Below are 24,293 nucleotides of genomic sequence, written 5' to 3'. Positions count from 1 at the left end.
TGAAAAAAAATTATTAAAGAAAAAAAATGCAAATGTATTTAGCACCATATAGTGTTTATATACACTCACTGAGCACTTAATCAGGAAGAACTCTACACCTATTATCGAATCAGCCAATCGTGTGGCAGCAGTGCAATGCATAAAATCATGTAGATACGGGTCAAGAGCTTCACTTAATGTTCACATCAACCATCAGAATGGGGGTGATTGTTGGTGCCAGATGGGCTGGTTTGAGTATTTCTTTAACTGCTGATCTCCAGGGATTTTCACGCACAACAGTCTCTAGAGTTTACTCAGAATGGTGCCAAAAAAACCCAAAAAAAACATGAGCGGCAGTTCTGCAGATGGAAACGCCTTGTTGATGAGAGAGTTCAATGGAGAATGGCCAGACTGCTTTAAGCTGACAGAAAGGCTATGGTAACTCAGATAACCAGTCTGTACAATTGTAGTGAGCAGAATAGCATCTCAGAATGCACAAGTCAAACCTCAAGGCAGATGGGCTGCAACAGCAGAAGACCATGTCGAGCACTTTATTAGGATCATAGTGTTCCTAATAAAGTTCTCAGTGAGTGTATATCCAAACTTTATATGGTCCAGTGTCCAAAGGGAAGATAATGCTATTTGAGGGTGTTTTCAATTAATTAACGAAAGGTGTGATGTGTGCTTACCAAAGAGTTTGATGGCGAGGGTCTCCAACTGATCATTGTCCAGACCCCGTTTTCCACAGGAGAGAAACTGACAACTCAGCATCTCCCCAAACTGCGGCCAGGTGGCTACAGGAGAGCTCTCAAAAAATGTCAAGTTCTAAATGCACACACAAAAATGAACTGTTAAAATGTGAATTACAACATGCTCTATGTTGCACTATTACTGTGACTCATTCACAAATAATGCAAGCATAACAGCTGCTCTCTGACCTTAGAATCTGAACAGAGCATGTTGAACCACAGAACAGATGCCCAGGCACTCTGCTGCTGACTTGAATTTGAAATCACCACAAACGGAAGAGAAGAGGTCTGAGAAAGGAAGTATGATTATAAAATCTGAGTGTCAAGTCTCTAGAATGTTCAACTGTTTTAAATGAGGAATGTCTCACCTCCAAAGAGACAGACAGGCCTTGATAGTCAAACTGTGCCTCAAAGTTTACATTGTGTAGTTCTTCAGTCACACTCAATGAGAGCTGCACAAACATGTCACAGGATTTACACTCATACACATAAACAGAACAGTGCAGAACACATTTTGCGACAAAATGCAAGAAGCAAGAGGTTGCACCAAATGCCTCTGAACAAGTTGAAAGGTTTAGCGGTTTTGCCTCAGGAATCAATACTAATCATTTTATTAGGAGTGACTCCATTCAGACCAAACACGTTCTTGAGTTAAAAAAATTCTAAATGCAGCTCAACGAATAGAACAGAAGACAGGTATCTCGAAACATATTTTTAAAAGTTGAAGTTGTTTTAACTTGACAAAGCATTTAAAAATGTGGCGCTCGAGCACAAGATGCTAAAAAATTGAGAGATGCGGTGCAATGGTCAAAGACGTCCGTCTAGCATGTTTACACAGAAACTCTAAATAAATACAGTGCTGGTGGATGCACAAACATGTTTGCACCTTAATCTGCATTGATTCCAGAGACAGGTTAGAAAACTCACCTCATTGATTCCTTTTCCTCCACCACCAACCTTCTGGTCTTTCAAAGTCTATGAACAAATGCACACACAAACAATGCTTTCTTCCCCCTCTTTTTCATAATCTTGACCTCTCACACATACAATATAGAAGTAAACAAATATATATAATGCTGTTGTGCTACCACTTAATATCAACTGAACAATAAAATGCATCTGGTTTCTCTTTTGATAGTCCTCAGATTATTTAAATGCACTTCAACATTATGCTGAAATAAGCAACATTCATATAGTGTTTTTTTAGTACATAATGAAGACGTAATTTTACAATAACAACACATTCAAAGACACACTTGAACACTCACCAAATGTCTGAAATCAGCCACCATACCCCCATTCTTACTCTCAGCCATGTTAAGGGCTTTGCTCGATGTGCCCAGCACGTTAAACTTCCGAACCCTATCACAAACACACAGTACTAAAATTACATCATATTATCATATCATAGTCCTTAACTTCAGCCTGGACTGAAGCTCTGCTTTCTTCTTTACAGATGAATAATTAATCCAATACAAAACATTGGACCATATGAGATGTGGTCAAACAGCCTGACAAGCTACTGTGAAAAAAAAAAAGAGCACACAATAAAGTGCTGATTGTGCTTGCAAGGGTTTTTAGAGCAAATTTTGCTGCATTTTTTTAATTTTTTTTTTTATTGGAGGTGGCGGTAATGTTGCACAACTGCATGGTGACATTGTTCTCTTGGTTGAGTTTGGATCCTGCTCACTGCAGCTTGTGGCACTATTTATGGTTTAAAGGAATACTTGTGTAATGACAATTTTTGTTGAATGGAAAAATTCTGCGTAAAGATTCTTAAATTCTAATTTTGTGTTCAACAGAAAAAACAGCAGCAGCATATGACTTTGGAACAACATGAGTGTGAATACATAAACGCATTTTCATTTTGGGATGAACTATTCCTTAAAACACTGTCGTTTTACTGATGAAAATGTGTATTTTTATACACATTTCAAATTTAACGTGTTAAGGCATGTGATTAATGAAATATGATTAACACATTTTTATGCAGTTTAAGCATTTATTCTGTTTGACATTATAACTGTTTGATTCTGGTCTGTGTGATATCTCAAAACTGAAAAACCACACGTGATGTTTAACAAAAGTAAAGTATTTTAATGTGTGCTAAATAAGAATAATAAGTGTGTTCTGTAGTTGTGTATGGAGACACTGACCCTTTCATTTGAGGAGCAGCCCTGAAACAAAGGATGAAGGAGAGCGTGAGAGTGTAAACTTATCCTCATATGTGATTCTCAATAATCCTATTACAGTTACATCTTAGAAAACAAAGAAAGCATGTGAGACATAAATCTTACTTGTCAATGGAGACAGACACCTTCATAACATGGTTAAGCTCAGGAACTTTATACAAGAATCTGCAGTGAGGAAAGTGATGGTAAAAGTAAACAGAGAGACCTGTACTGCATAAACTAGAAAAATCAAGCTCACAAGCAAGTGATTTCAGGTTTGGGTAATTTTCATTATCAGGATTGCAAATATATTTTCTGTTTTCCCAACACTGATGGAAAGATGTTGGACAAAAACAGAGACTTTTGATGAATATTCCAAGCACATCTCACATGGAATAATATATAGAAATAAAAGTTAATTGGTGAATGACTTCTGAATACATTAATAACTTAAGAAATAGATTTTGTATTCTAGCCACACATTTTTAAGAGAAAAACCATGTTTTATCTTGAGACTAGCAATGCATAGTCTCTTTACTGAAAAAAATATTTTTTCTTCTGAGTCATCCCACCCACCTCAGGCACATGTATGATAATGGAAGTGCATAATGTAAATACAACCATACAAAGGATGTGCTGGCATTTGCAGGAACAAATATTTCTACTTAAAGTACTTAATTCCTCATAACTGGTAGGGTCATGTACAGAACAACACACTAAATGAGCTATACAAGTCTGCTTTAAGTATTTTAAATATACAAATACCCAATCAGTTAATGTTTGAATGGATAAACTGAAGGGATTTCATAAAATATCAATATATAGATTACTGATCAGCAAGTTGAGGCATCAATATGTTGGGTCTCATGTATTTAGATAGAAGACAAAGGCAGGCCAAACACAGTCATAAAACCTAACTCAGGCCCCCACATAAGTCATAAATCTTACTGATAAAAACCACGCCAAAATCAAACAAAGCGAGTCCAAAACAGACTACAAATCCCATGAAGCCTTGCTCACTAAAGGATCGAACTCTCAACTCCTATTAGATGAGGCAAACGACAGAACGCACCTCAACCATGACATCATCAGGAGTAGAAATACCTCTGAAATGCTTCCGGGATTTGCTTCCAGCAACTTTGCTCGCCGTGTGTAGACGCAGCTCATCGCTGCTCTCAGGTGCAGCCTCGTGGCACAAGGAAGTAACGTCCGACTTGAAACTGTGGCCATACAATCTCCATCTCGCTGGACGAGTTGAGATTACTCTGTGTTCCACCGAACACTCTAACGGATCCCAAGGAGACCGCCAGGCAATCCGCATCTTCATCCGTTTGCCTGCAGAAGTGAAGAGAAAAGATTTCTCTTCCCTCTTCAATCAAGTCAACATCACTGATTTCTCCACCAGCCCGCCGAGAATCAGCAGCCGTACCGCCCGCTGACAGAGCGAGGAAACGGCCTCCCGTCATCACCCAAGCCTCGAGGAACCGAATCCGAGTTAAAGGATGGATGAACACACATTCTGCATCCTCATGCGATTCAAGTAAGAGGTTTACGTCTGGGCAGAGATAGAATATTATAGTGTGTTTTTCTTGTGCATCAAGGTTATTGCTTGTACAGTTTACGAACCGCCATGTCTGCTCATTATTAATACTCAGGGTATTAATTATCACAAATTTGATTTGTTGTATTGTAGTCCAACCACATTGGGCTGTTGTGCATTTCCATCGCAGGTGAGACCGGCAAACTGAGTTTATCCATTAAAGAATCAAAAACCGTTGGACGGTTTACGAGCCGTCCACCGCGTCTCTGAGTGATAAACTAACAGCTGCTTTCTCTCCCACGATCGCGAAATCGGCTTTGGGTCCGTCACTTAATTCTCTCTCTCTCTCTCGTACTAACCACACACACACACACACACACGCGACCCCTCACAAACATTCTGGCACACATTTTTGGCTAGTAGATAGCTTCGTGATAAAGCTCAGTTTTGTCCCTAAGCTACCATTGACTGGTTTCTCTCCGCCCACATTTGCGGCCAGAAGTGGCCGGAAGTCTCGCGTGACATACTCTCCACGAGAGTCACGTCTGCCATTTTGTGCGCGTTCCTCCTTACACACACACACACACACACACACACACACACACCTTATGTGTTATAGGATTATTTTAGTTTCCATATCTAATCATATCACTGTTTAGTTTGTAGTTGTAAGTCGGAAGTTTATTGACTGCATTGTATTAATTATTAATTGATATTACTGCATAAATAAACTTTGTTATATTACAAAGAGAAGTGTTTTTGTTTGTTTTGCCTACACCTGTGTCATGCTGACGGGATGTCAGTGCTCAGATTCAAGCCTTCATTCATTGTTTTTTTTTTTCGAAGATCGATATTCTTCGGATGTCGATTTTCCTAAGAAAACAATCTAATATTGAGACTGTTATACTATCTGGTTATTAGTCCCTGATTCCAGGGTGGTGCCCCATCAATGTTAATCCTTATTAATATTCTATTGATTTTTGATAATTGATAATTATCTTTGACGATTGTTGATTTTGAAGGATCAATAAGCTAGTGTTAATTTTAATTAATGTATCATAGATGTTAATGATTGGTGATTATCTTTGATAATTGTTGATTTAAAGGATTAAAAAAGCAAACATTGATTCTCATCAATGTTCTATTGATTTTAATAATTAATAGTTATCTTTGATAATTATTAATTATTGCTAATAACCAAACCCACTCCTAAACGTAGCGCACTACATTTACTGGAGCCCCATATGAGGTTTTAATGAGTTAAATTAATTAATTTAAATATGAATTAATAACTAAAGAAACAATTATTAATTATTTCTGATAGTAACACTGATCTAAACAACCTGTAAAGCCCTACAAATATATTTGTGGCAGCGGGGGCATGGTCAAGCATCTCTCCGGAGAGAGAAAAAGCGGTAAGGGCGCTTACACCTGAGCTAAATTATGTATAACACCTGTCTCTAATTTCAGTGAGCACGGGGAGAGCGGCATAAATAGAGACACACCGCAAATAGGAGGGAGAGAGAGCCTGGGCACGACAGACCCGAGCAAGAAGCTAGGAGTTTCTTTACAAATGTTGAGAGTTTATTTTTGTGAAGCGGTGTGCGATTGATGACACCGTTGGAGGAAGCTATCCGACTTGCGGAGGACCACATGGCGGCGATCCCGAGGACAGAAGATCCCTCCTACCTTCTCTCTCCTCCCTCTGTTTCTTCCCCCTCCCCTCTCTCTCTCTCGTCTGCTTTCTCTCCAGGTCCCGTTCCTGCCCCACGCAGACGAGGAGGAACCCAGCCCCTGAGACCAGTTCCCCGGGTGTGGGAGGCGACACCTTCCCCTACTCCAGTACCCCGCCGCTCTCCCCCTCAGGGGGGGGCGCCCGCCGACGCAAGTGCGGGCGTGGCGCCTGGGCCGGCCTGCTGGAGGTGCGGAGACCCGAGCCACTTCCGAGATCAGTGCCCTCTGATGGAGCTGGGGACGAGGGTGCGGGTCTCTGACCTCCCACAGGCTGCCCCCGACCGGGCCGGAGCGTACCGGATACCGGTAAGTGTCAAGGGGGGTACTCACCAAGCGTTGGTGGATACCGGGTGTAATCAAACCACTATCCACCAACGCCTGGTTCAACCCGAGGCATTGGTCACATCCAAAACGGTGAAGGTGAAGTGTGTACACGGGGATATTCACAAGTATCCAGTGGTGACCCTGACAATTAAATTTCGGGGTAAAAAGCATAGAGTGGAGGCTGCGGTTAGCTCCCGCCTCACCCATCCGCTGATTTTGGGGACTGATTGGCCTGATTTTAAAGCTTTATTAAAGGGAATTTGTGCGGATGGGTCCTGTGTGAGAATAGGGAGATGTGTGATGTGCGATGCTCTGGCAGGGGAGGCGGAGCCGGGGCCGTCCTCGACAGCTCCACGTCATGATGACGAGAGAGGGGGAGAGGCCGCGGCCCCTCCCCTTCTCAGGGAATTCCCTGAGGGGGATTTCCCTTTGGAGCAGTCGCGAGACGAAACCCTCAAACACGCCTTTGACCAAGTGAGAGTTATCGATGGTCAACGACTCCAGCCTGACATCGCACTCTCATATCCCTATTTTGCAATTATAAATGAGCGGATGAGCAGCACACGGACATCGCTTTGTATTGGTCCTAGTGGACTATGCAACGCGATATCCGGAAGCAGTGCCTCTTCGCAACATCTCAGCACGCAGTGTTGCGGAGGCACTCTTCAAAATAATCTCCCGGGTGGGGATTCCGAAAGAAATCCTCACCGATCAAGGCACAACGTTTATGTCACGGACACTACGCGAACTGTACGAGTTATTAAATATTAAATCGATTCGCACCAGTGTATACCATCCTCAAACGGATGGCCTGGTGGAACGATTTAATAAAACCCTCAAAAACATGATACGTAAGTTCGTGCACGACGATGCTAGAAATTGGGATAAATGGCTCGACCCCCTGTTATTTGCAGTACGAGAGGTCCCGCAAGCCTCCACTGGCTTCTCCCCATTCGAGCTGCTATATGGGCGACGCCCACGCGGCGTGCTTGATGTATTGCGAGAAGCCTGGGAGGAAGGACCTTCGAACAGTAAAAATGAAATTCAGTACGTTCTTGATCTTAGAGCATAACTCCACACCTTGGGGCAACTAACACAGGAGAATTTGCTCCAAGCTCAAGAACGACAGCGCCGACTGTATGACAGGGGAACTCAGCTAAGGGAATTTACACCGGGAGATAAAGTGCTTGTATTGCTCCCCACATCGAGCTCTAAATTACTTGCCAAGTGGCAAGGACCCTTTGAGGTCACACGACGAGTGGGAGATCTCGATTATGAGGTTAAACGATCCGATAGAGGGGACGCACGTCAAATATACCACCTCAATCTCCTAAAATTGTGGAGAGAGGCGGTCCCCGTGACGTTGGCTACGGTGGTTCCCGAGAAGGCGGAGCTCGGACCGGAGGTGAGCTCGAAACATAAACAGTTCACCCCGGTCACTTGCGGAGACCACCTCTCACCGAGCCAACTCGCGGAGGTTGCCAGGTTGCAACAGGAGTTTGCAGACGTGTTTTCCCCTCTACCGGGACGTACAAACCTCATCCATCACCACATCGAGACCGAGCCGGGGGTGGTGGTACGTAGCCGCCCCTATCGACTACCCGAACACAAAAAGAAAATTGTTCGGGAGGAATTGGATGCGATGCTTGATATGGGGGTAATAGAAGAATCCCACAGTGATTGGTCCAGCCCAGTTGTTCTAGTGCCTAAGAGCGACGGATCTGTGCGATTCTGTGTGGATTATAGAAAAGTCAACGCGGTGTCTAAATTTGATGCATATCCAATGCCTCGCGTTGATGAGTTGCTTGATCGGTTGGGCACTGCTCGTTTTTATTCGACATTGGATTTGACGAAGGGTTATTGGCAGATCCCCTTGACACCAATTTCCCGTGAGAAAACCGCCTTCTCCACACCGTTTGGATTACACCAATTTGTGACACTTCTGTTCGGTTTGTTTGGGGCCCCGGCTACGTTTCAGCGTCTCATGGACCGAATCCTCAGGCCGCATTCAGCTTACGCCGCTGCCTATTTAGATGACATCATCATTTATAGCAATGATTGGCAGCGGCATATGCAACATCTGAGGGCGGTTCTGAGATCGCTGCGCCGAGCGGGACTCACAGCGAACCCGAAGAAGTGTGCGATTGGGCGGGTGGAGGTACGGTATCTGGGGTTCCACTTGGGCCACGGGCAGGTGCGGCCCCAAATTGACAAGACGGCGGCGATTGCGACCTGCCCAAGACCCAAGACCAAAAAGGGGGTGAGGCAGTTCCTGGGGCTGGCTGGCTACTATAGGAGGTTTGTGCCTAACTATTCGGACGTCACCAGCCCGCTGACTGATCTCACTAAAAAGGGAGCTCCAGACCCGGTCCAGTGGACGGAGCAGTGTCAACAGGCGTTCACGCAAGTTAAAGCCGCACTTTGCGGGGGGCCGCTGTTACATTCACCTGACTTCTCTCTCCCTTTTGTTTTACAGACAGATGCTTCAGACAGGGGGCTGGGGGCTGTGCTCTCGCAGGTGGTGGGAGGGGAGGAGCGCCCGGTGCTGTACATTAGCCGTAAGCTCTCGTTAAGGGAAACTAAGTACAGCACCGTGGAAAAGGAGTGTCTCGCCATCAAGTGGGCGGTCCTCACTCTCCGATACTACCTGTTGGGGCGGGCCTTCACCCTCTGCTCGGATCACGCCCCACTCCAGTGGCTCCACCGCATGAAAGATACTAACGCCCGAATCACCCGTTGGTATCTGGCTCTTCAGCCGTTTAAGTTCAAGGTGGTCCACAGACCGGGGGCGCAGATGGCTGTCGCCGACTTCCTTTCCAGGAATGGGGGGAGTGGTAGGCAGGCCGGATGTCGCCCCGGCCTGAGTCGGGCGGTGGGGATATGTGGCAGCGGGGGCGTGGTCAAGCATCTCTCCGGAGAGAGAAAAAGCGGTAAGGGCGCTTACACCTGAGCTAAATTATGTATAACACCTGTCTCTAATTTCAGTGAGCACGGGGAGAGCGGCATAAATAGAGACACACCGCAAATAGGAGGGAGAGAGAGCCTGGGCACGACAGACCCGAGCAAGAAGCTAGGAGTTTCTTTACAAATGTTGAGAGTTTATTTTTGTGAAGCGGTGTGCGATTGATGATTAACTTTGTGCTGCAGAGAGAGAGAAAATAAACTATAACCTGAACCAGGAAAACTGCTTCTCGTCTCCTCTTTACAATATTAAAATTAGCTGATATTTAAATTACAACCCCAATTCTGAAAAAGTTGGGACAGTATCAAAAATAGTATACTAATAAAAACAAAAAGGAGTGATTTGTAAATTATATTCACCCTTTGCTATATTGAAAGCACCACAACTACACATAATATGATGTTTTACCTTGTGAATTTTACTGTGTTTTTGAAAATGTACAGTCATTTCAAATCAGATGATTGCAACACGCTCCTAAAGTAGAGACAGCAGCAATTTAAGACTAATAACAATTTGACGAGTTGAAATAAGGCGATGTGAAACAGGAGATGTTAAACAGATGAGGCAATTGTTTCATAGTACTGTATACTGTATAAGGAGCCTCCAAAAACAGCCTAGTCCTTCAAGAGTAAAGATCGTTCAAGACTTGTCAATTTGCCAACAGATGCTTCAGCAAATAATCCAGCACTTTGAGAACAATGTTCCCCAAAGACAAATTGGAAGGATTTTGGGCATTTCACCCTCTACAGTGCACAATATAGTTAAAAAATTCAAGGAATCTGGTCAAATCTCAGTGCGTAAAGGGCAAGGCGAAAACCACTTCTGAATGCCAGTGATCTCTGATCCCTCAGACATCACTGTCTTAAAAAACATCATTCATCTGTAATATATCATGAACATTGGCTTGGGATAACGTTATTAAACCTTTGTTAGTCAACACCACTTGCCGCTGCATCCACAGATGCAAGTTAAGACTTTACTATGCAAAGCAGAAGCCCTACATCAACACTGTCCAGAAGCGTTGCCGACTTCTCTACGCTCGGTCTCATCTTAGATGGAAAGTAGAAGAGTGGAACTGTGTTTTCTGGTCCAAAGAGTCCACATTTCAAAAAGTTTATGAAAAACACAGCCATTGTGTTATCCGGGCCAAAGAGGAAAAACCAGCCAAGCTGTTATTAGCGTCAGGTCCAAAAGCCAGTGTCTGTATGGGCCAGGGATGTGTCAGTGCCCATGGCATGGGTAACTCGCAAATCTGTGAGAACACCATGAATGCAGTCAGATATGTACAAATATTGGAGCAACATATATTGCCATCCAGAACCATCTTTTCCAGGGACATCCCTGCATTTTCCAGCAGGACAACTTCAAACTACACACTGCCCAGATTACAAGTGCATGGCTGTGTAAGCAGAGAGTGTGGGTGCTAGATTGGCCTGCCTGCAGTCCTGACCTGTCTCCAATTGAAAATGTGTGGCGCGTTATTAAGCACACCATCCGGCAACGAAGACCCCATACAATTGTGCAGCTAGAGACCTACATAATGGATGAATGGGGGAAAATTCCACTTTCTAAACTTAAACTTGTGTCTTCAGTTCCCAAATGCTTAATAAGTGTTATTAGAAGAAATGGTGATGTTTCACAGTGGTAAACACTCGACTGTCCCAACTTTTTTGAAGCATGTTGCAATGTTGCATCTGATTTGAAATTACTGTACATTTAAAAAAAAATAATAATAATAATAAATACAATGAAATTCACTGGGTAAAACATCATAAAATGTGTAGTAGTAGAGCTTTCAATAAAGCAAAGGGTGATTATAATTTACAAAATCACTCATTTTTGTTTTTATTAGCATTTTTCATACGTCCCAACTTTTTCAGAATTGGGGTTGTAGAATACTTATTTGCATGCTTTCCAATTCACCCAGTTGGCCTCTGGGTGTGTTGGGAGACCATAGCGTTGGGAGACCACAAGATGCTGATATAACATATACTGAAGCCAGTCATGGTCATGAAAGGTATCTCACTCACACACACACACGATGAGCTGAACGGCGCAACAGATGGCAGTCCAAAGTTACGAAGGATTTTGTACTTCTTCAAGACTGAACAACGTGACGTTGATGAGTTTGCAGGTTAGTGTTTGAAACTGGTGTAACTGTGTAAACAGAATGATTAGAAATGGCTATTTAGCAATTTCCCTGTATTTAGCCTTGAATAGTTCTTTCTTTCAAGCTGTCAAACCACAAAACAACATACTTGTAATTGAAAATACATTTTGTAGGCTATATGAAAGATACATATACACAATATATCACCCAGCGGTGGCTAGAGTAAATAATATTTGTTCTTTGATAATGATTTGGATAAAATTTCATGGAAAGCCTTATAAACTGGTAGGGTCATGCAGAGCAGTTTTGCTTCAGGACCCAGATTTTACTTTGGACACAAGTAGTGACCCAAATGTACCAAAATTGTTTGTCATACAAAAAGTAAACAAAATGTCCTTAAATCAAATCAAACACTGCATTTTATTTTACTATCCTAACTATGCATGATATTGTTAGTTTCATTTTATTTGCATTTAGCGTTATTCATCCTGCTGTTCGCGATCCTATCAGAAGATACCTGCGACTCATTTTTGGGTCGTGACCCACAATTTGAGAACAACATACTACAATAAATGTACAAATACTTAATGAGTTAATGTTTAGCAAAATCCACCCTGAAAGGTACATCTATATTCTAATTTAAACCTGGAAATAAACAAAGTTTTATTATTTTGAAAATTTTAAACAAAAAAGCATTAAAACGTAAAATGTGTAAGAAAGTGTTTCTTCTGTAAGGTCTTTCTCCTCTAGTGTTTTTACTGCTAGGGCTGACTTACCAGAATAAGATCAGTAATACTTCAGATTCCCCCAAACTTTTTTCAACTTTCTCTTCTCTTCTGCACCACCTGACTGCTGATGACTTTGGCACATTTTTTACTGACAAAGTAGCAAGCATCTGCAGCCAGTTCTCAACACCAGTCACCCACAACCACTCTCTTTTCACATCCCATCCTTTGTTTTCCTTTTTCCCTTCTCTCTTTGAGATGGAGGTCTCCAAAGTGCTTCTTTCTAACTGTCCTACCACATGTCCCCTTGACCCTATGCTCTCCTATCTTCTACAAGCTGCCTCTCCATCAGTTGTGCCTGCACTCACACATTTCATCAACACATCTCTTACAACTGGAAACGTTCTCAACACATTCAAGCAGGCTCAAGTAACACCACTTCTCAAAAGAGTAGTCGATATCTACAGACTGGTCTCTCTCCTACCTTTCTTGGCTTAAACTGGCTTAAAAAGGGTTGTATTAAACTAGCTATCTGCTTTTCTTTCACAGAACAACCTACTCAGACATTAGCCTGGCTTCAAAAAAGGACACCGAACGGAGATTGCCCTTTTGTCAGTAGCTGAAACCCTGCTACTGGTGAGAGCAAACTTTCAAATCATCTGTTCTCATCCTCCTTGACCTATCTGCTGCTTTTGACACAGTGAACAACCAGACCCTCCTGTCCACCCTTGCTGACCTGGGCATCACAGAAATTGCACTTGGTTTGAGTCATATCTCAGAGGCAGATCCTTCAAGGTCACCTGGAGCTGAGAGGGATTTAAGTCACACCAGCTAATCACAGGTGTTCTACAGGAATCAGTGCTTGGACCCCTCCTCTTCTCGATCTATACTAGTCACATTGCTTTTCCTACCTCTGCTACGTAAATGATACGCAGCTTTACCCAACATTCCAGCCTGACGACTCCACCATCTCAGCTCGTATCTCTGCCTGCCTCTTGGAGATCTCAGCCTGGATGAAGGTACGCCATCTTCAGCTCAACCTTGCCAAGACAGAACTCCTTGTGATCCCAGCCAACACGTCTGTTGACCACAACCTCAACATTCAACTTGAGTCCATTACACTAAAGTCAACCAGGACTGCATGGAACCTGGGAGTGATGTTTGATGACCAGCTTAACTTCAACGCTCTGTTGGCCAGCCTCCCAGCTAGCACTATTACGCTGCTGCAGATGAACGCAGTAGCCCCCTTCTGATTTCACTCCACTGGTAGCTGCCCGTATCAAATTCAAGGCATTGACTCTGGCCTTCAGGACAACCAATGTCACAGTACCCTCTAACTTCAATTCACTCCTTCAGGTCTATGTCTCCACTCACTCTCTGTGGTCAATGAATGAGAGGCACCTGGTGGTCCCATTGCAAAGTGGCACAAAGTCCACTACACGATTATTTGCTCTTTCTGTTCCTCTGTGGTGGAATGAGCTACAAACCATAAATATCTCAGTTCTGTAGGTTCATACAAGTGAATGGGTACCAAAATGTTGAAGGTCCAAAAAGCATATAAAGGCAGAGTAAAATGTAATCCATAAGACTCCAGTGGTTGAATCTTGAGAAGCGATATGATAGGTGTGGGTTAAAAACAGATCAATATTTAAGTCCTTTTTTATGATCAATCCCCACTTTCACTTTCAAATTCTTCTCCTTTTGTTCAATGAACATTCTTCGTGTATATTGCCACTTACTGGGCAGGGAGAAAAATTTATAGTAAAAAAAAAATTGACTTAAATATTGATCACTTGCATTGTGAGGACCTACAGATCTGAAATATTCTTCTAAAAATCTTCATTTGTGTTCAGCAGAAGAAAGAAAGTCATACACATCTGGAATGGCATGATAGTAAATCATGAAAGAATTTAAATTTTTGAGTGAACTATCCCTTTAAATTGTGACATTGATAGTGTTTCATAAACATTGATATAATTTGACAGGTATGCATCTGATGAATGTCAGAGCCTGACCTGACTTTGACTGAGAACTGGGCACCTGTGCGCAGCACCAGTGGGCCTCGACATTGTGGCATGGTTGGCTGAGTTTCCACTACGAATGCACTGAAAAACATTAATAATAGAACATACATAGACACATACGTAGAATGAATATGTAGAAAGTAGTAGTAAATATGCTGTGTGTGCATTTCTGGGTACCTCTTCAGCAGCTGGGTCAGTAGAGTGTCCAACCTATTCTTTAAAGGGGGCATTTGCAGTGGAATGGGGTTATATGTGTAGCTCGTCTTCCCTACCAGCTCATCAAGCTTCTGTAAGAACTTCCGCAGCTGGAAAACACAGTCCACCATCACAGTAAACCTGTCGAAAGTCATAAAAAGACAGACAGAGTTTAGTAACAGTTTCAAATTGACTACCACTGAAAGAATTTCTTGTCCTGGGGTTACCATTTCTCTAATTGTACCAGACTTGTATCATCTGGAGCACCAATGCAGGACTTCTGCTGTCTCCACTTCCAGTCCACAAGTTCCTCGTCAACGAGTACAGAGCACAAAGAATCAGCAGAGTCCAACACAGTCGACATTTCAGACAGGAAGGTCTGAGACAAGGATACAAGAGCAGGAACAGGGCAAAGACAAAGACATAACTGAGTGGTGAAGACACTGGAAACATCAGATTAGAATATTTATGACTAGCTCTGGTGGAATTATAATTGTGCCTGATTCACTTTTTGTGCATTATTTATTATTGCCCGCAGTTCCAAATGTCTTTGTAATCTTTTACCAAAATGTATCAACTTGCCCTACCTCTTAGACTGCATGACTATTTGGATGGCATCACAAATCCTTGCTTTTCAACCCCTCCCCTCCTTCCACTTGACACCACAGAGGTGTGTAACACCAATTTATCATGATCTAATCAATTTCCGATGGATAAAAGTCCCATTCTGCATTTTCCTCTTGCTGGACAATTCGTTTAACTTGGAAATATGTCAGATTACAGAAGTAAAATGGGTTGCAAAAAGCATTTCACGTTGACTTTAAGCATCTTTAAGAACAAATCATTAATAATGGTTTATGGGCTGCTCCTTGTGGTGGTTGAGTCAGCAACCTTCCAGTTGCCAACCTGAAGCCTTTAGCACACCACCCACCACATTAATAAATAATCTTTGCACTTACAGAACAGAACATACTCAGGACATGTACCTACCTTTCTAGACCTATCGAGTGCGTTGAGCATCTTCTGAATCCTTTCTGTTTGCTGCTTCTTCTCTTCTTCTGAGCAAGCTACACACATACGTACACAAGCAAACAAAGTTCTGACATCAGTTACCAGTGGATAAAACACAGACATCCTTTTTATCCTCTACCACTTCACCTGTTTTTCTACCAGAAATGTGATATCAGCCAGGAAGAGACAGTAGAGACAGAGAACCAGAAAGATAAAGGATAAAAAAGGAGAGTGTAATACCACACCTCCACTGTCCATTTGGTGTGTCTGATATTTGAAGTCAAACTCATCCTGGTGCTCCTCCAAACACCTTATGCTGTGTTCCATCACCTGCTACAAGAACTGAATCATTATCTTGAACAAACACACATGCACACACACACATACATGCATACACACAAAAACACACCTCCACTTTGGTCTTGAGAGCTTTTAAATTATTTTCTAATTTTCTCTGGCTTTCCAACTCCATTGCAGCTGGCTGAACCTGCAAAATCTTCACCTGAGCCAATGAGATAGACCAAATCAGAAGATGCGCATGATGATGATAATGACGATGATGGGTGATAATTAAGAAGTTTTTAGTTACTGACTTGTTGTGCAAGCTCTGCTTCATTTAGGATTTCTTTCTCCTTAACTAGGTACGAGTGGATAATAGTAGCTAGAGTACAGGGCTCCTCTTGATACTTCTAGAAACCAGGAAACATGACCCATTATGAGACAGGTGTCATTTATTTAACATGTCAATTTCATAATTTTATTGTGGTCAAAAGAAAAAAAAATGTGTGCAAGGGAGAGAAATTATCTGACCTGAAAGTTTTGTTTGTGGCGTCGGATATTATGTTGCAGAAGGAAAAACCCTCTCTCTTGCGCAAAACGACTGAACTGGTTATCGAGATTTTCCAGAAGCACCTGATACAAGAGCACTGCTTGGGAAGAGTCCCTAGAGGCACGCTCCCTATAAAAAAAACACAAATACAAAATCACATCATACACAATGTGCTAATTGTTTCCTACAGATTGCGTTTTTTGCAGGAGGGTAGCAGAAAATACTAAATATCTGCACAAATTTAAATATCATTTATTACAAAACTGCTAATGTGTATCTTTAACTACATTTTGTCATACGCACAACTAGGGGTGTAACGGTATGAAATGTTCAGGGTACGATAACCTTCACAAAAAATACCACGGTATTACAGTATTGCGGTATTAAGGTATTGAACCCTCTATGCTGTGCATTAATTATCCAGTTCACTGACTGAATGTTTTTACGAGTGTGATGAAACAAAGTTTGTTATAAAACTAATGTTATGATGGATAGAATATTTAATTAACTGGTTGCATAAAGTACTTTGTATAGGCAAAATATTCTAAACTGGCCACTTTAAAACGCTTCTACCATCTCTGACTGATGTTTTCATCTGTTTGAGTGTAAGCATACTGTATCTGTGTGTGTGCATTTGAACGGCCGTGAGTTCACACGTGTGTCTCTTAAAATGCCGGTTGTGTGAAACAGGAGAATGTTGCAAGTTAGAGATTAATTTGATCAAGTTAATATGATGCTGTGTAAATATAGCCGATTCTCTCATAATTTAAATTAGATTTACAATGAAAACTTCCTTTACTTTACTTTATATCAAAGTAATACCATGAATGCAATACCGTGAATTAAAAAATGTCAACGATTTGATAACCGTCACTTTTTAAAATGTGTATACCATGAAACCGTGACCGTGACAGTTACATCCCTACGTACAACCACTCAGTAATGGTACTGATTTAAATTTCATGAATCTTCTGTAAACATAACAGATTAAATTCTTTACATTTTAGACAGATTAAAATAGCTTAAAATAAATTCTTGCAGTTCAGTGGATCAAATTTGAATTAATTAACCACACTGACGTATTCAGTCAGACTGATTCAAAACAATAACTTGTGAGTCTGTGAATGTGCGATTCATTACAGTCATTAAGTCCTAAATCGGAAAACACTTGTCGCGCTGTACGCTTGTTTACGAGTGCAGACAGCAGACAATGCAAAAGATAGACTTGTTTTCTTGCCATTATTTTGTGGTACATTTTTATCTTATCACATTCAATTACCGAGTGCAAGCTCACAACTAATGTTTTTGTAAAAAAATAAATAAAATAATAATAGTTGTATTGCTGTTTCCCCATTCAGTTAGCGGTGCAGAAAACACTGGTGCTATTGATACTCCTTGGTGTGGTCATGTGTGGGTGATATATATGTTCAGCCATGGTTATTTATAACATTCAGAAATGAAGAGCTGTACAAGCAATCTGTGTTCAGGTGTAAACGCAAGTTTTACTGGGTATCACACAGGTACAACACTCACCAGTCCTGGCCCTCGATCCAATGTGCCAGATAATATCTAACATCCATAGATAATTCATCTCCATTGTACAAATCAAAAACCTTCTGCAGATACGCCGTATCCAGCCGCTGCAAACTTTCCCACTGTGTCATTCTACAAATTAAAACATATTACATGAAAGGTTATTCACCTGATGAACAAATGATGAGCACTTGAAACATCTTGTTTCACGGGTTAAAAAAGGGCTACAACATTGCAGTAACAGCAACACAAGGTGAGGTAAACGGACAAGGTCAACGCTCTGTCCACCATCACTTATTTAGAAGGCTTGGGATATCTGAGCTCTAGTGTTTGACAGTGATTTTAACCCTAAAATGCATAGCTAACCATGTAGCTAACAAAATGCATAACATACATACAGCTGAAGAAGTTTACATACACCTTAGCCAAACACATTTAAACTCGGTTTTTCACAATTCCTGACATTTAATCGTAGAAAACATTCCCTGTCTTAGGTCAGTTAGGATCACTACTGTCAAAATAATAGTAGAGACAATGATTTATTTCAGCTTTTATTTCTTTCATCACATTCCCAGTGGGTCAGAAGTTTACATACACTTTGTTAGTATTTGGTAGCGTTGCCTTTAAATTGTTTAACTTGGGTCAAATGTTTTGGGTAGCCTTCCACAAGCTTCTCACAATAAGTTGCTGGAATTTTGGCCCATTCAACCAGACAGAACTGGTGTAACTGAGTCAGGTTTGCAGGCCTCCTTGCTCGCACATGCTTTTTCAGTTCTGCCCACAAATTTGAGGTCAGGGCTTTGTGATGGCCACTCCAATACCTTGACTTTGTTGTCCTTAAGCCATTTTGCCACAACTTTGGAGGTATGCTTGGGGTCAATGTCCATTTGAAAGACCCATTTGCAACCAAGCTTTAACTTTCTGGCTGATGTCTTGAGGTGTTGCTTCAATATATCCACATATGATGCCAACTGTTTTGTGAAGTGCACCAGTCCCTCCTGCAGCAAAGCACCCCCACAACATGATGCTGCCACCCCCACGCTTCACGGTTGGGATGGTGTTCTTCGGCTTACAAGCCTCACCCTTTTTCCTCCAAACATAGCAATGGTCATTATGGCCAAATAGTTCAATTTTTATTTCATCAGACCAGAGGAAATTTCTCCAAAAAGTAATATCTTTATTCCCATGTGCACTTGCAAACTGTAGTCTGGCCTTTTTATGGTGGTTTTAGAGCATTGGCTTCTTCCTTGCTGAGCAGCCTTTCAGGTTATGTCGATATAGGACTCGTTTTACTGTGGATATAGATACTTGTCTACCTGTTTCCTCCAGCATCTTCACAAGGTCCTTTGCTGTTGTTCTGGGATTGATTTGCACTTTTCGCACCAAACTTCGTTCATCTCTAGGAGACAGAATGCGTCTCCTTCCTGAGCGGTATGATGGCTGCGTGGTCCCATGGTGTTTATGCTTGTGTACTATTGTTTGTACAGATGAATGTGGCACCTTCAGGTGTTTGGAAATTGTTCCCAAGGATGAACCAGATTTGTGGAGGTCCACAATGTTTTTCTGAGGTCTTGGCTGATTTCTTTTGATTTTCCCATGATGTCAAGTAAAGAGGCACTGAGTTTGAAGGTAGGCCTTAAAATATATCCACAGGTACACCTCCAATTCAATACACCCCTATCAGAAGCTAATTGGCTAATTGTCTAAAGGCTTGACATCATTTTCTGGAATTTTCCAAACTGCTTAAAAGGCACAGTTAACAGTGTATTTAAACTTCTGACCCACTGGAATTGTGATATAGTCAATTAAAAGTGAAACAATCTGTCTGTAAACAATTGTTGGAAAAATTACTTGTGTCATGCACAAAGTAGATGTCCTAAACGACTCGCCAAAACTATAGTTTGCTGATATTAAATCTGTGGAGAATATATATACATACACATACACATACTCACTCACTGAGCACTTTATTAGGAACACTATACTATAACTGGGTAGGGCCTTGCTTTGCTCAAAACAGCCTTAGTTCTTCATGGCATGGATTCCACAAGATGTTGGAAACATTCCTTTGAGACAATTTTCCATGTTGGCATGACTGCATCAATGCAATTTCTGAAGATTTGTCAGCTGCACATTAACGCTGTGAATCTCCCATTCTGTCACATCCCAAAGGTGTTCTATTGGATTCAGATCTGGTTACTGGGAAGGCCACTGAAGAACAGTGAACTCATTATCATGTTCATGAAACCAGTTTGAGACAACTTTTGCTTTGTGACACAGCGCATTAACATGCTGGAAGTAGCCATTAGAAGATGGGTAAATTGTGGTCATGAAGGCACACACATGGTCAGTAACAATACTCAAATAAGCTTTGGCATTGAAGCGATGACTGATTGGTATTAACAGGCCCAAAGTGTGCCAAGAAAACATTCCCCACACCATTACACCACCACCAGCAGCCTGAACTGTTGACACAAGGCAGGTTGGGTCTATATTCCTGCTGTTGGTGCCCAATTCTGGCCCTACCATCAGCGTGCCTCAGCAGAAATTGAGATTTATCAGATCAGACTATGTTTTTCCAGTCTTCAACTGTCCAGTTTTGGGGAGCCTGTGCACACTGCAGCCTCAGCTTTCTGTTCTTGGCTGACAGAAGTGGAACCCGACGTGGTCTTCTACTGTTGTAGTCAATTTGCCTCAAGGTTTGAATTGTTGTGCATTCTGAGATGTTATTATGCTCACTACAATTGTACAAACTGGTTTTCTGAGTTACCATAGCCTTTCTGTCAGTTCGAAGCAGTCTGGAATGAGAGGTCATTCTCCGTTGACCTCTCTCATCAACAAGGCGTATCCATCCGCAGAACTGCCGCTCACTGGATGTTTTTGGCACCATTCTCAGTAAACTCTAGAGACTGTTGTGCGTGAAATTCCCAGGAGTTCAGCAGTTACAGAAAAACCAGCCCGTTTGGCAACAACAAACATGCCACGGTCTAAATCACTGAGATCACATTTTTTCCTCATTCTGAAGCTCCTGACCCATATCTGCATGATTTTATGCACTGCACTGCTGTCACACCATTGGCTGATTAGATAATCCCATAAATAGGTAGGTGTACAGGTGTTCCTAATAAAATGCTCTGCAAGTGTATGTGTGTATTTATATATATATATATATATATATATATATATATATATATATATATATATATATATATATATATTTGAATTTTTAATGAATTTACATTTTAATTGTACCTGAATCGATTATGTTATAGGCTAAATTTAACTGACACAGATAATGGCAATTAACATGTCAGAGATGTTTGAGGTAAAAATGTTCAAGATTTAGGCCAGGCATTTTCTGAGTGAAAAAAAGAAGAAATAACCAACAAGTGTTTTACCCCTTCACTGCTAGAATTGTGTGAAATGAAACAGTCACTTACTTGGAAGAAAAAAATAGTCCTTCTGGCTGTGTAAATGAAAGATAACACTTTATTAAGCTTTATAAACAGAAACAGTTTAGCAAAGTTTCATTGTGTCCCAGTGATTATGATAGATGATCTCACAGTGCACAGAAGGTACAGTATATGGGCTTTGTTCACAAATGTGGCAGAGAGAGCAGTTATACAGTAATGATACAGGTGAATTGCTGTAAGGTCAGGCTTAGCAGAGAAGCAATTGCTTTAGTAACCGCCGTGAAGTTGGCACCCCATATAAAGAAATCATTACCAAATGTATACCATTAGTTTGTGCTGATTTGTGCCACAAAAATGAACGTTTGTGCTGGTTTGGTGTTTGAGATATAAGGCCTTATTTTTTGGACGTCACTTTCCACCCCTTGTGGTCCAAATCGCTCCAAACCGGTGCCTTTCGTTTGTGCTCAATTTTTGCAGTTAAAAGAAACACTGTAACTATTTCCCTTCCTTAGATATTGCAAGAAACTTTTCGGGAGCAGTGACGTCATTCCAAATCGCTCCGAACCGGTGTCGTTCGTTTGTGCTCCATTTGTGCCATTAAAAGAAACATCATAACGTTTTCCTTTCTTTGTATTTAACAAGATAGATTTTGGGAGCCGTGAAATCGTGCATGCTAAATCCCATGTCAATCTCTCATACCTGTCTCCGTCGTTTGTGCTCGCTTCTGGTTTGTGCCATGTTTGGTATCATTGAAGCATACATTTTTTTTTGGCAAAGATGAATTTCACCCCATCAAACTACAACTCAAATTGCGTTTGTGCTGCAAATTATGATTTGTTTATAGGCTATATGTGAGACTGCTGAACAAAGCTGTACATGTTTATATAGGTTACTTATTCCGAATTGTTTTTGCAAGTAAACAGCCACAGTTTTGCTATATCTAAGGAAGTGAAATAGTTACAGCGTTTCTTTTAACGGCAAATCAGCACAAACGAACGGCACTGGTTTGGAGCGATTTGAACCTCATGGGGTGGAAAGTGACGTCACAGCCAAAAAAAAAAAACAAATGTCTAATGTCTCAAACACTGAATCGGCACAAACATTCATTTATGAATGGTATAGATTTGGTAAAGATTTAAATATATGGTGTGCCAACTTCACAGAGGTGCTTTAGTACAGGATCTGGCGGTATTCTTCATGGGCTCTGTATCTCAAGCGAAATGTGAGGCAAATGGCTGTTTCTGCTCATGTTTCAGTTCGGGCCGCTGGTCGGGAGGCTGGCTCTGTTCACAGCATCACGATTACCAGCTCCCATCCTGGACCCATGCACACTCAGGTAGGACCACATTCAGCATTTCACAGCAACATTGAACGAGCCACCATCAACTCCCATTATGCTTCGCATCCGTTTCTAATGCGGGATTCGCAGATCCAATAATATCACGTGAACTGCTCGTACCATCGTCCAGTGACAGGCCATCTTACATCCTCTTCGAGTTTCTCGTGGGAGAGGGGGTGTGTCTTATAACTGAATTGAAAGTTCATTGGTTGTTCTCACGAGTCAACAGTCCAATGGCATTTTTTTATAACTCGATTCTTAATTGGAGAAAGAAAAGAAGAAAAGCAAAACGAAAAAGAAAAGCCGTTGGCAAATGAATTAAGAAATGCAATTGCCAAATGCTTTTTAAAACACAATTTAAAAGGTGCATTTAAAAATGACTTATTAATGTGCTGTTTTATTGCTAAATATAAGTACATTTTATGAATTAAATAAACACATTTAAATGTGTCTATTTATTTGTCTATTTATAAATTGGTTTATTTATTCACATTTTTATTTTCAAATTAATAGATTGATAATAGAATGAAGAAATAAAATACATTTTATTTCTTCATTCTATTGTAAATGGCAATCCTGGGCTTCCATAGACATTAACGTTTGTCCGGGACAAGTGGATTTTACTTGCCCGACCAGACAAGTTGCCTGACTGAAATCTTAATAATGATAAAAATACTGGGTTTATTTGTGATTTAGCATATGCCTGTATCACTTATTGTTGGTGCCAGATGGGCTGGTTTGAGTATGTCTGTAACTGCTGATCTTCTGGGATTTTCACGCACAACAGTCTCTAGAATTTACTCCAAATGGTGCCAAAAACAAAACACATCCAGTGAGCGGCAGTTCTGTGGACGGAAATGCCTTGTTGATGAGAGAGGACAACAGAGAATGGCCAGACTGGTTCGAACTGACAATGTCCACGGTAACTCAGATAACCGCTCTGTACAATTGTTGTGAGAAGAATAGCATCTCAGAATGCTATTCAGAGATGTGGGTTGGCGCTGTTTTGGTGGCACAAGGGGGACCTACACAATATTAGGCAGGTTTTAATGTTGTGGCTGATCGGTGATATGTGTATATATATATACACACACTACCGGTCAAAAGTTTTGAAACACTTACTCATTCTTTATTATATATTTTTTTTCTCACATTTTAGAATAATAGTAAAGTCATTAAAACTATGGAATAACATAAATGGAACTATGGGAATTATGTTGTGACTAAACAAAATCGAAATTAAATCAAAACTGTGTTATATTTTAGCATCTTCAAAGTAGTCACCCTTTGCCTAGAATTTGCAGACATGAACTCTTGACATTTTCTCAACCAACTTCTTGAGGTATCACCCTGGTATACTTTTTAAACAGTATTGAAGGGTCGTCACAAATGAAAGTAAGAAAATGTATCTTTTCACGAAGGGCCCATCCAGCGAGGGGTAAATTCATACATAATGCAATGTACCCTTAAGAGTGCCCACTGTCCTTTGGAGTATATAGGGCATAGGGATGATCACTTTCGATTGGAACTCGCCCATATCAGCTAATCCAGCAAGAAACAGCAGTGAAGAAGTGCTTTGCTGAACTTTGCATTTACCTACAAGGTATGATAATAAATAGTTCATGTTCGGTGTCATGCAAAAGGTGAATAAAACA

The 24,293-nt window shown here is 41.2% G+C and overlaps 2 protein-coding genes across 9 annotated transcripts in view; one reads left to right on the top strand and one right to left on the bottom strand.

Annotated features, from left to right (window-relative positions):
- Positions 1–24,293, bottom strand: part of LOC127445754 (signal transducer and activator of transcription 3-like) — a 48,108-nt gene that overhangs the window by 21,960 nt on the left and 1,855 nt on the right. For 4 of the 8 annotated variants that reach the window (XM_051706030.1, XM_051706025.1, XM_051706028.1 and 1 more), the window contains exons 2-17: positions 17,887–18,018; positions 16,335–16,482; positions 16,118–16,213; positions 15,934–16,026; positions 15,770–15,857; positions 15,504–15,580; positions 14,741–14,892; positions 14,496–14,654; positions 14,310–14,399; positions 3,026–3,085; positions 2,885–2,905; positions 1,997–2,090; positions 1,656–1,703; positions 1,097–1,180; positions 918–1,016; positions 669–804 (exon numbers count right to left, since the gene is read on the bottom strand). In XM_051706030.1, the coding sequence (XP_051561990.1) occupies positions 669–804; positions 918–1,016; positions 1,097–1,180; positions 1,656–1,703; positions 1,997–2,090; positions 2,885–2,905; positions 3,026–3,085; positions 14,310–14,399; positions 14,496–14,654; positions 14,741–14,892; positions 15,504–15,580; positions 15,770–15,857; positions 15,934–16,026; positions 16,118–16,213; positions 16,335–16,482; positions 17,887–18,017 (1,576 nt within the window). In that variant the 5' untranslated portion in view covers position 18,018. Of the gene's footprint in view, positions 1–668; positions 805–917; positions 1,017–1,096; positions 1,181–1,655; positions 1,704–1,996; positions 2,091–2,884; positions 2,906–3,025; positions 3,086–14,309; positions 14,400–14,495; positions 14,655–14,740; positions 14,893–15,503; positions 15,581–15,769; positions 15,858–15,933; positions 16,027–16,117; positions 16,214–16,334; positions 16,483–17,886; positions 18,019–21,326; positions 21,353–24,293 lie in introns of all 8 variants that reach the window. The other 4 variants (XM_051706027.1, XM_051706032.1, XM_051706026.1 and 1 more) reach the window with 3 other exon arrangements.
- Positions 4,008–9,795, top strand: LOC127445759 (uncharacterized). The gene is made up of 2 exons (XM_051706037.1): positions 4,008–6,479; positions 8,974–9,795. The coding sequence occupies exons 1-2, from the start codon at positions 6,051–6,053 to the stop codon at positions 9,445–9,447; spliced, it is 903 nt and encodes a 300-aa protein (XP_051561997.1). The 5' UTR covers positions 4,008–6,050; the 3' UTR covers positions 9,448–9,795.

Source organism: Myxocyprinus asiaticus, chromosome 9 (genome assembly GCF_019703515.2).
Source record: "Myxocyprinus asiaticus isolate MX2 ecotype Aquarium Trade chromosome 9, UBuf_Myxa_2, whole genome shotgun sequence".
In the NCBI taxonomy this organism is placed as follows: Eukaryota; Metazoa; Chordata; class Actinopteri; order Cypriniformes; family Catostomidae; genus Myxocyprinus; species Myxocyprinus asiaticus.
Note: the sequence above shows the minus strand (reverse complement) of the source record. Positions and strands in the feature narration are given on the sequence as shown.

What these genes read in the sequence shown, in the direction of transcription:
- LOC127445759 (XM_051706037.1), top strand. Translation starts at nt 6,051, where the DNA reads ATGACACCGTTGGAGGAAGCTATCCGACTTGCGGAGGACCACATGGCG. An exon ending in CCGGAGCGTACCGGATACCG is followed by an intron (nt 6,480 to 8,973) that starts GTAAGTGTCAAG and finishes TTTGTTTTACAG; the next exon opens with ACAGATGCTTCAGACAGGGG.